The sequence below is a fragment of the Vitis riparia genome, chromosome 7 (genome assembly GCF_004353265.1).
Source record: "Vitis riparia cultivar Riparia Gloire de Montpellier isolate 1030 chromosome 7, EGFV_Vit.rip_1.0, whole genome shotgun sequence".
In the NCBI taxonomy this organism is placed as follows: Eukaryota; Viridiplantae; Streptophyta; class Magnoliopsida; order Vitales; family Vitaceae; genus Vitis; species Vitis riparia.
The window spans coordinates 29,645,086-29,661,231 of record NC_048437.1 but is presented as its reverse complement, the minus strand read 5'-3'; the positions used below and the strand labels follow the sequence as shown (position 1 = coordinate 29,661,231).

General features: G+C 34.3%; 2 protein-coding genes across 5 annotated transcripts; one reads left to right on the top strand and one right to left on the bottom strand.

Moving 5' to 3' along the window:
• Window positions 1-292: 292 nt before the first annotated feature.
• On the bottom strand, window positions 293-10,244 carry LOC117918390 (peptidyl-prolyl cis-trans isomerase CYP63). Of its 2 annotated transcripts, none has more exons than XM_034835007.1 (14): window positions 10,135-10,244; window positions 7,437-7,534; window positions 7,238-7,292; window positions 6,165-6,253; window positions 4,947-4,971; window positions 4,798-4,836; window positions 4,601-4,718; window positions 4,298-4,458; window positions 3,829-4,183; window positions 3,565-3,710; window positions 3,228-3,438; window positions 2,690-3,079; window positions 2,531-2,611; window positions 293-1,073 (listed from the first exon to the last, which is right to left on the bottom strand). In XM_034835007.1, exons 2-14 carry the CDS (start codon window positions 7,512-7,514, stop codon window positions 713-715), a joined length of 2,109 nt encoding a protein of 702 aa, XP_034690898.1. In that variant the 5' UTR covers window positions 7,515-7,534; window positions 10,135-10,244; the 3' UTR covers window positions 293-712. The 2 variants fall into 2 exon arrangements, with proteins under 2 accessions (XP_034690898.1, XP_034690899.1); XM_034835008.1 differs by having other exon boundaries at window positions 3,228-3,432.
• Window positions 10,245-13,675: 3,431 nt separating this feature from the next.
• Window positions 13,676-15,336, top strand: LOC117918391 (calmodulin-like protein 8). 3 transcript variants are annotated; one of them, XR_004651849.1, is made up of 5 exons: window positions 13,679-13,889; window positions 13,985-14,142; window positions 14,464-14,541; window positions 14,742-14,879; window positions 15,010-15,098. XR_004651849.1 is itself a non-coding variant. In XM_034835010.1 (4 exons), exons 1-4 carry the CDS (start codon window positions 13,814-13,816, stop codon window positions 15,145-15,147), a joined length of 438 nt encoding a protein of 145 aa, XP_034690901.1. In that variant the 5' UTR covers window positions 13,676-13,813; the 3' UTR covers window positions 15,148-15,336. The 3 variants fall into 3 exon arrangements, 2 of the variants coding, with proteins under 2 accessions (XP_034690901.1, XP_034690900.1); XM_034835010.1 differs by lacking the exon at window positions 14,742-14,879 and having other exon boundaries at window positions 13,676-13,889; window positions 13,997-14,142; window positions 15,010-15,336; XM_034835009.1 differs by lacking the exon at window positions 14,742-14,879 and having other exon boundaries at window positions 13,683-13,889; window positions 15,010-15,336.
• The last annotated feature ends 810 nt before the right edge of the window (window positions 15,337-16,146 follow it).

The following is a 16,146-nucleotide window of genomic DNA, read 5'->3' as shown; positions in this document are numbered from 1 at the left end:
CAACCTAATATTAAAAATGTTAAGTGCAGATTACCTGACTATCTTGTTCAATCCAAATACCTGGTTCCCAAGCCCAAATCAAATTAAGTTCAGATCAAGGAAACTCAACCTAGTATTAATAATGTTTGTCCAGTGGGTTGGGTTCAAGTTAGATGGATAGCAACCCATCCATAGGAAGGAAATTGTGTCTTCATTCAATTTGAACCCCATGGAATCCCCACTACAATCATAGGGAGACTAACTATGAAACCCTCATTCAATTGATATGAAAACCAAGACACAATGGAAGGAAGGAGCAGCAAAAAAAGTCTTTTAACTAGTCTAAATATTTCATGGATAAAAGAAAGCAAGAGTACAGGGCAATACAGAAATAAACTGTTCTTCATGCAAGTCCAGGAAAAACTGTTTCAGCTCCGGAGGCCAAACGCATCAGATGTTGCTGTAACACCCAGATAATTATCCAAACCATGTCAAGGTGCCTTATTTCAGATTTGGATCAAATATTAGTAAATGCCAAAATCAAGAAAATTCCAAGAGATGGGCAAGCCCCAAGCTGTTTAGATTACATTCCATCATAGCAAGATTGAACCTGGTTAATACGCTTCTCATCATGCCTGTCAAGCCTTTTTGTACACCAAATGGTGATAAAAGGTCTACCCAGAAAGCTAGTCCTTGCCAATCTACAAACCATCGCCAATAAAAACTGTTTGTCTCATACGGGACTGGCATCTCCATAGGAGACTAAACCCTTTTGTCCATCTGGGGAGCTTGATCTAGACCTGCTGGGAGACATGGAAGCTGCTTTACTGCAGGGTTTTTGTGGGGTGGCCTCTGTCGATCCAGATCCAGATGAGCCTCTGCTCCTGGACCTTGATCTGAACCTTCCTTTATCTGAAGGGCGCTGATCATCACCTTGGGGTCCAAGACGGGACCTTAACCTCTCACTTATGGGAGGTCGGTTATCTGTAGGACTTGGACTACGCATTGGACTCCGGCTGCGGACCCTGTTACGACCATGGTAAGCACCTGGGCTGCGAGACGCACTCCGGCTTCTGCTTCTTCTGCGTCGGTATCTAACAAAAGGGAAATATGAGTTAGTTGACTAGGTAAATCTGTTTGAATGACAGCAAAGGGTATCACAGCTTCATCAGACTAATTATTGGAAGACACATTTGCACATCAAATAACCAATTTTCAGAAAACGATCATTCATATCAACAGCGGTTCATGGTCTATAACCAGCTGGGTCCAACAGACCAACAGTTGAACCGAGACATTATATCAGAAAATATTCAACAAGCTCCAATCAGGTAAAATATGAAATAGGAGAAGGAAGTTCTTTAGAAATTCAATATAAATGGTCAGTAGCATTGTTCAGTAGTAAGGAGAATAAAAAGAATGAATTGCGGACTTATATTGCAGTTTTGACCCATAGATGATCCAAGTTTTCTTCTACTGGGTTTTCTCTTTGAAAACCCTAAGATTAGACTTGATCTTAAGCTACAAGGCTGAGAAAAGCTTCAAGAGATTTCTCAAAATTTTCAGGCAGGAGGTAATCCAACAAATCTGGACAAAATTGTACTGTTTCACCCAGTAAAGAAGTTCAGTATTTTTCCCTTTGCAAATGGTTTTAAAGGTTGTCAAATCAACCAATTTTTAGAAACTTACAAAAGGAAAAAGTTGCCAGTTTATAGTTCTACCCATCCAAGTCATCCACTGCCAGGTCCAGTTAAATTTTTCAAAACACAATACAGATTTCTTTTGAGAAATGACACACTTTAGCAACCTACAGATACGAGATTATGTTATTGCATTTTCTGCGGCAGTGGAGATGAATCCATTTAATTTTCCATGACATTTTTCTTTGTTGGTACTCCTAACACTGAGCCACAAAGTCCCACCTTATGCTTTCAGCTGTTACCAGGTATGAAGAATCAAATCCTGAAATCAGTTTTTCCTCTATTGATCATAGATTCATCATCAAAATATTAAAAGGTGTCATTCATTCCTTTTTTAACTCCAAGGTAAATGGTACCACTGATCTTACCTTTGATCAATGCCTGGAGTATGTAATTTAAAATATAGTGCAGGGACAAGATCCAAGATCCTAAATAAAAAATAAAGTACAACATTTGACAGCAAAGTTCATGCTGCAGGCACACATAGTAAGACTATTTTTAACCGGTAGTGTTGAATGAATGAAGAGAAAACAGATCTAGGATGAACCATGACAAATTTTAAAGATAATAGACCTACTTTATAATTGATTATGTTGTTAGAAATTCATTCAAAACATTGGTTACTACAGGTGAACAGCGCAAAAGAAAGAAAAGAGGAAAACGAAATTCAGTCGAATTTTGGGTGTTAACAGTTAAATGCTGTAATCATTATTAAAGTTATCAGTTATCAACATCAAGAAACAGCATATCGTAGCAATGTGAGAAAAATAGCAAAGCTAAAATGGTTAAAGTGAAAGGACCAAACATGGAGAGGAAAGATGATCCAGAAAACTGAGGGGAAGAGATAGAACCTGGGGGGACTCCTTCCTCGTGGTGGGCTTCTGTAACGTCTTTGTGGGGAGCGCTCTGAGTAACTTCTGTAGCTTGAATACCTAGAACAAACAATCAGAATAAGAGTCAAAATTCATGGAAGCTTTAACTGTAAGTCAGTTACATGTCTTTTAGATTACCTATCGCGATTCCTTGCATTAACATTTCTTCCACCGTAAGGGTAGGACCGGCGCGGGGAACGCTCTGGAGATGGAGTACGGTATCGACGTGCAAAGGAGAAACGATCAGTAAAACCACGCCCTTTTCTAATGCGTTTTGGAGCACCATTGGGAGAAGGGCTTCTTGACAAACCACGTCCATGATTCGAAGCAGGAGGTTCAGTGGCTTTGCGGGCAGGACTACCTAATGGGCTCCTTGAATTTCCCTGGTTTCGCTTGCCAGACTTCCTAGCAGGACTGCGACTGTCATGCTGGTATCTGGGACTCATAGTTGAGATTTTTTTAGGACTAATGCTTGGATTTCTCCTTGGGCTAATCTTTGCCCTTCTTCTTGGGCTGGGAGTGAGACTCCTATTAGTTAAATAGTCCAGGAAATTTGATCTTAGTACAACATCAGAAGCATATGGACTCTAGAATGCACTAGGCAACAGTCAAACTCATATCAAAATTTTAGAAAGGAAATACTTGAAGACAAATGAAGCAAGCCAAAAGCACAGACCTGGATTTGCCCGAGTCATCTGACAATGGATGTTGCTTGGCAGTTTTCTCAGATTTAGCTTCTGTACCATGTCCATTATTTAGAAGTTCATTCTTTTGAGAAAATTCCCCCTCTTCGTGCGATGAATCATCCTCAGACATCTTCAGTTCATGATCCTTTTGTGGTTTTGCAATAGTATCTTGTTCTAGGGCCCCAGTTTTCTTTCCTGCATCTAGAGAAGCAAAAGCAGCCATGAGGCAAAACTCTAGTGCTCACTTATTGCTAATAAAAGAATATTGATGGAATTTATTTTAAAGCCTTGCTGTATCACAATGTGCAAATGCAACAGATGGCATACCTAAATTTCGTGGGTGTTTGCTTTCAGTGTGCGTTGAGTTACTGGTTTTATGAGCAGAAACATGATGACTGGCTTTCTCATCATCAGAGCTGCTTCTGCTGCTGCTAGTACTCCCACTATCTGTTCCACTCGAACTCTCTGAACTCCTGAAAAGAAAGTGGAAAAAAGAATTGGTAAGACGAAGAAAGCCCAGGTGGGGGATAGGGTCGTTGCACAGGCGGGACAATGTATATATAGGCTGACTCAAAATAATAAAGGCCAGACCATTTGGACTTGTGCCGTGATTTTTTGTCACGTAGACCTCTCTTCCTATCCTTTCGTCCATCCTTCCTTTTTTTCCCGCGCTGGTGCTTATCTCTTTTCAATGGTCTCCTCCTCTTTCTACGCCTTCCATCGCTGGAGGAACTTGAATCTGATAGTGAGGAATCTGAATCTGAAGCTGAATCATTATCAGAAGAATAAGAATCAGAATCAGTATCGGAGCTGTATGAATCAGATGATGAGTATTTCCGTTTTCTTTTCTTTCTTCTGTCTTTGAGAGAGTTCTTGCGTCTTCCTCTTGCTTGCTCATCAGAACTGTCATCAGAAGAAAGTGCTTTCGCAGATTTTTTCTTTCTCCCTGAAAATAAAAACCATACCTTTAAGCATAAACATGGAACAATATGAAATATACTATGTTACCCATTAAATGAGGTTCCACTTGCATCAGAAACAATGACTAATCTAGCATTACCTTTCTCTGTTCCAACAGCACCATGAATTTTATTTTCAGAAGTTTCACCACAGTCTACAATTTTTACAAGCCGAGCAGGTTTCCCATCACCTGTTCCCAATTGTTCAATTTTCTTCAAGGTGTCAATTCCCTGCACAACCTTGCCAAAAACAACATGTTTCCTGCCATATGATCAATGATTAAACTTATCATCAGATAACAATCTGTTGAATATGGTGGGGGAGGAGTGAAAAAAGTTGGGGGATAACATGTGAAAAATAGAATGCAGCCAAATGATGCACAATAGAAGCATAGATCAAATACCCATCAAGATGGGGTTGACGCTTGAAAGTCATAAAGAATTGGGACCCATTTGTGTTTGGACCACTATTTGCCATAGAGAGAAAACCAGGCCCTTCATGTGCCCGTTTAAAATTCTCATCTGCAAAGAGAACCATAAGTATTATATGACTATTCATAAGACCAACGCACATGCATCCTCAAACACACAGCATTTCTACCTGCAAACTTCCCTCCATAAATACTTTCTCCACCAGTGCCTGCAAACCATCAAAAGGTTTTGCCTTACAAGTCTGGGCATTAAGATATAAGTCAAATAGAGAATATGCATCCACGGAAGCAATAGATGAAGGGAACAAAAAGCACATACCATTTCCCTTTGAAAAATCACCACCCTGCATAGTCAGGGAGAAGAAAAAAAATCAGATTTATAACTTAGAGCACAGAAAGAAATATAAATAACAAGTCTGGTATTCTCTAACTCTCCATCCATATCCTTCCTGTCTATTCAATTTGAATTTGCATAACATCTTGCCATACATAAATGCCACCTATCTGTTTGAAATTTACCACCAAAGCAAACCATTTTACCATTTCTTCAGAGGATTTACTTAGGCCTATTTGCCATAGAATTTGCTATGATTTGCAAGTACAGACATGGTGCTCAGAATCCATAATGAGTTGTTCGCACAACTCCTCCCTAAAATCTGGGTATAAGGATACTGCTAGCTATTGGTGCACCTATGCGAACAATAATCTGTGAAAAATATCGAAGTTTACCCTTTTTCTTTTTCTGTCTGCCCTGTGGTAGAACCATTATGAGTTCTATTTTTGGATGGTCAAATCAACATATACTGGCGCAATAAAAATAATATAACATATGGGTCTTGAGGACCAACATTTTTTAATTTTTTTTACCAGAACATATTATTAGTTATAATGAAAAAACAAATTAATACTATACTGGCCATTAATTGTATGCATTGTGTGTACTATGCTACACCTCCTCTAAAGTGCTTTTAATATATTTTCTCTTTTGCCTATAACAAAGATGAAAAACTAATTAATACAAATACACACTTAGGTAGAAGACATACATTCTTATCCACAGTTTTAGAAATAAATAAATAAGTATGGACTTTTCTAAATTTCCACACTGGTGGACTCATGGATATGATTGTTGCGTTAACTAGCTTCTGGCACACAATCATCACCACTCAAAACCTGAGGCACAATTGACTATATGTCATATACTATTTATTACCATCCAAGAGGATGAAATAAATGGATCATCAGGATATCCTATACAAGGACAATATCGATATCAATGGCTCCCTGGAAAACTGATAAACTTAGTATGTATTGCACATGCAGAGAGGATGACTTATCCTTATGCACAGATGAATACTTATCTAAACAATGAAGCCAGCAACACTAAGGCACATAAATAATAGTAGCCTTTACCATGAGTTCCATAGCTATGCCAAGATTGCCAAAACCAAACAGCACCTTCCGTGGATGTACCACAGATAATAAAGACACATTTTAATAAAAAGAAGATGGTTTACAAAGAAAAGAAAATACACACTTGGGCCATGAATCCTTTAATTATACGATGAAAAAATGATCCCTTGTAGTGCAGAGGTTTCCCAGTAGAAGTTCCAACACCCTTTTCACCTGCAGTGAACCAAAACAGAAGACTGTCAACATCCATCAGAATGCTGGTGAAAGCAGAAAGGTGTGGTTTCATGTAAAACCAACAGTAGAGAACAACAGAACACTTTCTTCTTCTTTTTATTTTGCTTTTAATAGGCAAAAAACACATTCAACCTCCTACCAGTATAAGCTCTTAACTATTCATGGAAAAAAGAGCGAAAAAACAGCAGAATTTGTAACTCTGATTTCAGAGACAGAAAATTAAATCCTTGTTTGTCTAACAGTCTTAACTTTCCCAGAAGGAAAATTAAATAAAGACTGGAAACAGAGTAGTACCATTCATTCAGCCTTTATGGCACTTGATTTGACCGAAGTCCTTATGTTAGGTCTATGTTATGCGGATTCAGGTAAGAATGTCAGGTGCAGGTGTGGTTCTAAGAGTGGGATTCATTTGACTATCAAATTTTAGGATCCTAAATAGGGCTAATGTATAAGTGTCCAAAAATTAGATAATATATTTGTCTGAGATGGTGTTTTAAACACAGGACAGAAGGTTAGAAATTTTAAATCATGATGATTAAATTATGGATATATACATATGGGAATTTTACACAATATAGCTATATAAAGACATATTTCAAATATGAGGATTTAAATGGGGTTGTCTGCAAATAAGTTAAATTACAAATTTGATAAATGAGGGGCCAGATCAGATCGAAACACTCTTCTTAACTACCTCGTAAATATTTGTCATCCAGTTTCAGGATCCAAGAGATTTCTCAAAATTCTTGTCATTAATTAATTGAAACACCACCTAAGTCAATGCTTTTTGTAAGATAACAGGAAAAAAAATGGCAGGTTCATGGCCAGTGCTCCAAACAAGGTGACTTCAGACACCCCATATCAGAAGCAAACAATGCTATTGTTATTAGGTTGCAGCTTTGCGCACATAATTTAAGGATAAATATTTGCGATCACAGTGGAGTCAGATTCACAGCAAGATACCTGTACAGAGTGCCCTAAAATTCTCTGCTGTCTTAGGAACAACATCTGCAAAAAGCTGCACATTTCAAAAGAAACATGATTATCTAAACTCAAATGCAATAAATAGATTTGGTAAACAATCAAAAGAAACTAAAAAAACTCAAGGAAAAGAAAAAAAAATAATAATAACAAACAGGAGGGATATCCAGGCATCAATTACCTCAATAACAATTTTTTCCACAGGATCCCCATCAATTGATACGTCTAGGAATACAAGAGGGTTCTTTTTCTTAGTCATCTCTCTTCCCTCCACAGATGCTGGAAAATCACCCCAGTATTAGCACATCTTTTGTAAAGCCATATAAAGAAATATCAGAATTTCTAATGTAGGACTGAGTATTTCAGTTCAAATGCAAAACATTTTCACTCTGTTGGGCAGAAATCTCCAACAACCAGGTAATCTTTTTTGTTCAATAATTATTGATATGAAATTTTCAACTGCAAGAATTCATTCTATATTTCCACTTACATTGACATAATATAGATCCAGAATCAACCATGTGGATGCTGATGTCATACAAATAACAGAACTTCTGAGTCCATGCATGGTATTGGCATATGAGTTTGTTTATCATCCAAAAAAAAACAGACAAAACACGAACACACAAATGCATACATGAAGTTCGCAAGGACCAACAGTCAATGGCTTCCCATCCATAACACCTTAATAAAAAATTGTGGCTTGCATGACCTCAAACACGTATTTCACTTCCTTCACAAAGCATATGTGTCAAAGAGAAACACATCAGTAAGTCATGCAAATATTTGGGACTGGAGCTCTTAGGCAGGTTCACTCAACTTGAGTCCTGACCAACCATACATGAGATGATTGTCCTAATGATGTTTGCAGTATTGTAACTCACCAAGAGAAAACATTTAACTATTACATATTCAGGATAGTTTTTAGTTCTCTTGTTAATTGCTGAACTGAATATGACACAATTCCTTTTTTCAGAAATAAACAAATTTGCACTCCTCAAAAATCAAATGAAATATCCTCTAAACTTTGAGATGCCCATTTTATTTCATTCTTGAGATTTAAAGGTCCTTAGCAACCAGAACTCACTTCCCTTATGATATACAGGAATTCTTCTTTGACATGCAATAAATTCAAGTCCCAACCAAGTATATAATCAAAAGTGATATTAAGGTGCTTGGACTGGATAAGGCAATGCTGTAACACTTAAAAACATAAACAAAGAGGCAGGCTCAGAAATTTTAAAGGTAATTTTTTTTTTCTATTTTTTTAAGTAAACAAAAGAAGCTTTCAGCCTTTGCAAGGACAACACCCCATCTACAAAAGCAATTCTATTTCTAGTCTTCCAAACTGACCAAAACAAGCACAAAGAGCCTACTTTCCACACCATTTTGCTCTTTTTGCCCACCAAAGCTCCATCCCAGCCCAAAAGAGTCCCCCTTACCGAAGAAGGGAACACTGAACACACACCAAACAGGGGAAAAAATAGTTTTCACACCTCCCTCGTCTTTTCGCAATGGAGAAGAAGATGGTCAATAGACTCCTCATGAACTTGGCACAAAAAACATCTATTTGCTAAGGCTCATCCCCTCTTATGAATTTGGTCCATAGTTAGAGCTTTTTCCCATGAAGCTTCTTCGGCAAAGAAACTTATTTTTGGTTGCACCCAAGAGTTCCAGATTATCTTTATTGGGAAGCAAACTGAAGAATCCGGCTCTAAGACTTTGTAAAGGGACTTTACAGAAAACTTACCATCTTTGGACTCCAACCACCTTACCCCATCCTCCTTATCCAACATCACTTTTTCCCCACTCAATCACCCCAGCAGGTTCTCCACCTCACCCAGCTCCCAATCATTGAAAAGCCTAGTGAAATGAGGGTTCCAACTCCCCCTCCCCTTTCCCCACTTGTTGAACCAGTCCATAAATTTCTTACCCAAGCCTCTTTGGATGCAACTAAAACAAAAAAAGAGGGGAAAGAATCGCACAACAGTGAGGTTCCACACCACTTGTCCTTCCAATTTATGACAATAACACTGACCCCCAGGCTACACAACCAGGGTTTGACGGTCCCCATGTCTTAAAAAGCACACCCCCAAAATCCCCATTGAATGCAAGATTCATCTCATATTTTTATTACAACCTCCAAGAAATTCATCAACTAAACTAGCCAGCATGTTCCTAAGCTGAATATTGCCTAAACTGAGCCTGTTACAATTGAGAGAACAAATGCAAAAAAAAAAAGAAACCACATTTTTAAAGCCCCTAGAAAGCAAAACCAGTGATCTACCTTCACAGAAGCCTCAGTGCGGTCAATGGTACTGTTAAAGACTCTGCTGAGGATTCTGATCTTTTCCTCAGCTTCATTATAAAAACCCATCAAAAAATTGAGCCATTGAGAAGAAGTGACCCTCCCCGCAAATTTTTCCAGGAAATATTTTCCCTCGAAACAAACAAGCCTTAGAACGTATAAAAGATTCCAAAACCAGCAAAATTAAAAATGACACAGAAAACGTGCTACACAATGCGTTAGCAATCTCGGAAAGCATTTTCCCAAAACTGAACTTCGTCATTTTCAATTACCACTGCATAACATAAATCACAATCCCAATAAAACGCACAAAAAGAACTGAGAAATATTAGATCTTTACTGAACCAACACTCGCATTGGAACAAACCCACAAAACCCCAAACCCTAATTTCCCAATCAAGCTCAAATTCAACACAAAAAAAAAAAAAAAAAAAGATTCCTCAAAACCCTAAACCCTAATTGTTAAATAAAGAACAATTTCAACATAACATAAAACAAATTGCCCGTTATATGAAATTCAACTCATTGTAAAGACTTGATTCAGAGCTAACATGGGTTCGAAAACACTAACCTTTCACTGAATTCAACAAAGCTTCACTCAATTCAGATTAAACAGAGGCGTTTTCCACCAGAGAGAAAGAGGGAGAGCGAGTACGGGAGAGAGACTGATTTTTTTTCTTTTTTTGTTCTTTTTCATTTCTTAGGTTTTTTTACATGAGGAAGAATCTGGTGGATCGGAGAGCAGGCTTGTCAGGTAGGGTGGCGTCACTAGTCGCTTCTCTGTGCGCCACGTGTTTAGCTTTATGATGTGGTTGCTATAAAATTTGGGGAATAGAAGGGAAAATAATTTTTAAAACAAAGAAAAATATAAAATATATTTAAATTTAATAAATTATTTTTATGTTGTACTTCAAACTTATTTTAATTATGTAAATTTTTTAATATAAAAATTAAATAATTTAAAAATAGAATTGTGTTTTGTACCTAATTGGGTTCAAAAATTAAGATTTGGCTCATGAAAGTTGCATAATTGATAAAAATAATATAAAATATAAAAAGACCAATATACCATTCAAAACTATTTTGAGTAATTTCTATTATAATGTTTGACAAACTTTTTTATTTTAATTTTTTTAATAATTATTCTGAAAATTTATTATTTTTAGAAAACTAATTTTTTTAAAAAAAAAACATATTCTAAAAATATATCATTTAAAAAAAATAATTTTGACATATTTTTAATTATTTTTTACATACATAATTTATATATATATATATATATATATATATATATATATATTCCAAGATGTTTGATTTTTAAATAATAATAATAATAATTTATTTTTATATTTTTTGTGTAAAATAATGTATTTTTTTTCAAATCACTAAATTAAATATAAAATTTATTGAGGTTTACAAAAGGAATAAAATTTAAATTAATGTTTTCCTACTCTCTTTTTTTCATAATTAATAAATATCATTTTTTGAAATATAAAAAATTCATATTCATCTTCTCAATTTTCACACTTACTCTAGGTCTTGGACTTAAATAATAAACTCATATGAACCAAAGCTTAATTTTTGGGTCCAACTAACTTCAAAACACAATTGTCCCAATTTTTAACTCTTATTTTATTTTATATTACTTCAAGTCAATCAAACCTAACCTAATTATTTTATTTTATATTATATCAAAACAATTAAAACATCTTTTAATTGTTTTCACTTTTAATGAACTGTTTTAAAAAATTATTATATAAAAATAAAAAATGATTAAAAACATAAAAAAAAAAAAACTTAAAAATATTTTAAATTTATAAACAGATTTTTATTTTACAAAACATTAAATAATAGTTTTTAAAAAATTATTCTAAAAAATTATTTATTTTACCATTTTTTAAAATACTTCCCTGACGGAGTGGTCCGGGAAATGTTTTCCAAAACAGTTTTGAAAAATAGTTTTTAAGAATTATTCTTTAGAACAAAAGTATGTTTGGAAACTTAAAATATTTTTAACTTATTTTTAATATTTTTAAATATATTTTAAAAATAATTTTTATATCTAGTATTTTATTTTTAATCATTTTACATATTTATATAATTATTTTTTAAAACAGTATAAAAAAATAAAAATAAAAATAATTTAAAAATGTTATTTGAAAAACACTTGATTTTTTGTTCTTAAATAGATAAAATAGAAAATATTTTTTTTGTTATTAAACATTTTCCTAATTTTTATAATTTTTTACTCTGAAAAATATAAAATTATTCTAAAAAATAATCAGAGCCTAAGTTTCTCACATGTTTTTAATTTGAAAGATGCGTGGGTATATGTCTAATATAAGCTTTTGGCAACTTTGAATCAAATTCTCCCAATTTTTTATTTAAAATTTTGGCTTTTGTCTAGTATTTTTTTAAGCACTAACTTGACCATAAGTGCAATGAAAATGAGAGCTCATAAAAGACTCGGTGCCCATTTGGTTGAATGGAATGGGGATTGGAAACATGAGACTTCTTTCCATATGTTAATAACTTGGAAGACTAAGGTAATGGTTGGAAAAGGTCTTTGAATGAAGGTGAATGGTCATCCTTTCTCTCTCTCTCTCTCCTTCTCTTTGTTCCTCTCTCTCCCCGTTATCTTCCAATCTTAGTAGTCAAGAAAACTAGAGAGAATTCATGAAAACTTAAAACAACATGCTATGTAATATCTAATAGCATAAGATGAAATTATCATAAATCGAGTGCTTATTTTCATGATCAATTGTTGATATCGAATAACGCTTTTTATTTCAAAAACATTTAAAGTTAGAATATGATCAAAGATATGAAAATTTTGAATAAAATATGAAGAATATGAAAAATATGATTAGTATAAATCATATGACTTGAACATATAAAAAAAAGTGTGATTAAGGTAAAGATAAAATAACGTTAGTACAATTTTTTCGTGTAACACTTTTTTTTATAGAGACAAAGGTTGACCTTATTACTCTAATGGTGTCATGTAAACGGGTCATTATTTAAACGAATAAAAGCTACTCTAAAAATAACATACTATTTTTCCATAAGAGCTCTTGTTGATTGAATGGTTCGAAACTTTAATGTAGGTTTTGCATCATATAAAGTTATAACATGTTCCAAGAGTTGGGTTGTCGACCTATTAAAATGGTACATAACATTATAAGATAACTTGATCTATTTTTAATACAAGCGTTAGAGGATTAAGAGAACCTTAATTAGTACAAAAGGACCAAGAAAGAGAAAGTCCTCCTATAACATTTCCTCTATGCATTTGGTTAGAGGAGAAGTAAAAACTTTCTAAGTTGGTGCATGTACATGACACTTTGCCAAGCATTCTAACCCTTTTTCTAATACATGAAATTAATATAGAATTAATAGAAACTCATCTGAACTGTTTTGAAACTTTGAGTTATTCTTAGGACCTAACGGTATATTCAAAGATATTTTTTAAACATATATTAAAAAAGAATATCATCAATCATATGGGATCAAATATACAATTTTTAATTTACCACTTCAGCACCTAGAATGCCTCTAGCAACACAATAACGCAGCTAGCATTGACTTAACTTGGAGGGGAAAAGCCAGACACATCAATAGACCATGACCTGGCTAGGCAGAGGACACTAGGTCTTTTCTCAAAGCGATACACTTGATGCTCCCCATTGATCTTCAAGCTTGCTTTAGTTGTTGCCATGGAGATACACCCATGACTCCATGAGCTTTTCCCCCAGTCATATGCTCCTTTTCAAACATGGGACCATTCCTTTGAATGAACATAAAGAAATAATAATGAGGGGGCTGATGGTAGGTGAGAGTATTTAAGTAAAACCTTCAACAAAATCAAATACCCCCCAAAAAAAGAAAAAGAAAAGGAGTATATAGTCATACCTGTTTGACTTTGCTTGAGGTCTGAGGGAAGACTGATAATAATGTCATTGAAATTTCTTAGTCCAAGAGTTGATTTTGACCAATTCTAGAGAACCCTTTTCCTCCACTTTGAATCTAAATTTTCTCAAGCGTGTTTGGCGAAGTGTTAATTTTTTTTTTTTTTTTTTTACTAATTAACAACCCACTTGATCATCTGCATGAAACTGGCTCAAACCCTATAAAATCTAGCTTTGTTTTCCTCCCCCTCATTGCCCAACTCCTCTCTAATCTGCTCTGCAAACAAGAGACTCCTCCATTTTATATTTGAAGGTAGTCTTGGAAACCAGAGGTGCCCATCAATGGCGAATGCACTGACAGAAGACCAGATTGTTCAGTTCCGGGAAGCCTTTTGTCTGATTGACAAAGACTCGGATGGTAGAGTTGTCTCTCTCTCTCTCTCTCTCATCAACTTCATGTTGAGTTTCACAACATTTTCATTAAGGATTGGAGCTAAAACTTTCTATGTGTAGGTTCAATTACAGTGGAAGAACTGGCAACTGTGATCCAATCTTTGGATGGGCATCCAACACAAGAAGAAGTTCAGGATATGATAAGTGAGGTCGATGCTGATGGAAATAGAAGTATAGACTTTGCTGAGTTCTTGAATATTATGGCAAGAAAAATGAAGGTGATTAACCACATAAGAGAATTAGGGTTAGGATCTCCTTAGAAACTGTTCTTCTTCAAAAGAGTTCTTCAGTGTTTTCAAGAACAAAACTCTATTTAGGGCATAAAAAGTAAAAATAACTTGTCTTCAAAAATAAATTCTCAAAAAATGGTTTTTGTTAGAAGTTCGTCAAATATTTTTTGTGAGTTAGAAAATCATTTTCGATCTAGAGAAATGAAAAGTACTATTCTCAAGAACAATCATCAAATGAGGCGTTATAATTTGTTTTAGTATGCACCATTTTTTTTGGGAGGTTGATCATGAAAATTCACATTTTCATAGGAAAATGTTGCTGAGGAAATAAAAGAGGCTTTCAAAGTATTTGATCGGGATCAAGATGGATACATATCTGCCATCGAGGTAAATTCCATTTTATTTTTGTTTTGAAAATTGTTAAGAATATATGATATATATTGTAATTTTAAATCCTAATAATTTAAACTTTTGAAAAAGTTGATCACTCGATATTACATTAAAGTCTTATTTAGCAGGAAATCATGACTTTTAACTTTATCACATGATTTATTTATCTATAAATCAAAGTATTTCTCCACATGCAGATGTGGGACGATCACAAACAAGAGAGAGAGAGAGGGTATTGAAAATTAAGCTCTTTGAAAATAGCTTTTCAGCATCATTCTAGATGGTGGCTCCATTTTCTGCATCTTTGAACAACATGACATGATTTCATTCAAAGGGTACACTTTTTTTTTTCTTCTTGTGAACTCACCTGCTTCAACTACTTTACAACATTACTCCTAAAAAAAGTTTTCTTGGAAAATGACCAAGTTTCAAAATGGAATGATCATATTTTCTTTTGATGTACAGCTGAGAAATGTGATGATAAATTTGGGGGAGAGACTAACGGATGAAGAGGCAGAACAAATGATCAGAGAGGCTGATATGGATGGTGATGGTCAAGTCAGCTATGAGGAGTTTGCAAAGATGATGATGACTTTCAATTAATCTCTCTCTCTCTCTCTCTCTCTTATGTATTTTATCATCTCTCAAAGCTTCTTCTAAAGCAAACTTTTCTTCTAGGGAAAGTGCTTCTATTTGTAAAATTGTGTCCTCATTGTGAAAGCGCCCAATTTGACAAACTAGAAGATTATGAGGGTTAGGTGGGATCTCAAAAATACAATGGGATTTTTCTTTGATCGGCTACATCAATTAATGCTTGACAATGGTGGCATGTGCCCTAATAGGTTTCTTGTGTTGACCAAAAAGAATGTTATCTAATAAATGAAATGATAAATTGCTTTTGCCCTTTTACCATGAATTAAGATTTTGATTGATCAAGTCCACCAAATTGTAAATATTTTTTAATAATTTTGATTTTTTAATATAAATTCAAGCTAAATTGGTTGAGTTTTAGGTTTCGGTTTAAAAAACTGATAATAAACCAAACTGAACCAAATCAAAAATTACATGAACATTTGTTTCATTATTAATTTGATATACTTCTTCTATTTTAGATGGAGTTTTGAACTAAATTGAGATGAAAAATAAATACGGATTTGAATCTTTCGACGATTTTACAATTTTTTCTCTCATCATAAGGTTATAATAATATAATTTGAAATGAGTTGCAATAATATGATTTAAATAAAGCTCGAAAACAACTTATTAGAATAATATCATTTAAGTTCTATAGACTACAATATTTAATATGGGCCTTTTGGATTCAACTTGAATAAAATGAACCAAATTAAAGCTAACGGATTAGGTAAGTTATTATTATTAAATTGAATCAAACCAAATGGTTCAATTCTTTCTATAATTTCAATTATTTGAATGCTAAATTGGTTTGATTTGATTTTAACACGAGACTTGGAATAAATGTCTAAAAGCTAGATTTTTCAATTTTCAAAAGAGAAAAAATTGACTTTGAATAAAGTAATGGTTGGAGATGTATTGAGATTCTTTGGTCCTTGCACTAGAGTGGGGATGAAGATATGTAATGGT

Excerpts from the sequence above, each read along its gene's own strand:
- LOC117918390 (XM_034835007.1), bottom strand. The coding sequence starts at position 7,514 with ATGACTAAGAAAAAGAACCCTCTTGTATTCCTAGACGTATCAATTGAT. Across the intron at positions 6,254-7,237 it reads TTTTAGGGCACTCTGTACAG|GTGAAAAGGGTGTTGGAACT; the intron begins GTATCTTGCTGT and ends GGTTCACTGCAG. Across the intron at positions 4,972-6,164 it reads TTAAAGGATTCATGGCCCAA|GGTGGTGATTTTTCAAAGGG; the intron begins GTGTGTATTTTC and ends CTGACTATGCAG.
- LOC117918391 (XM_034835009.1), top strand. The coding sequence starts at position 13,814 with ATGGCGAATGCACTGACAGAAGACCAGATTGTTCAGTTCCGGGAAGCC. Across the intron at positions 14,143-14,463 it reads TTATGGCAAGAAAAATGAAG|GAAAATGTTGCTGAGGAAAT; the intron begins GTGATTAACCAC and ends ACATTTTCATAG. Across the intron at positions 14,542-15,009 it reads GATACATATCTGCCATCGAG|CTGAGAAATGTGATGATAAA; the intron begins GTAAATTCCATT and ends TTTGATGTACAG.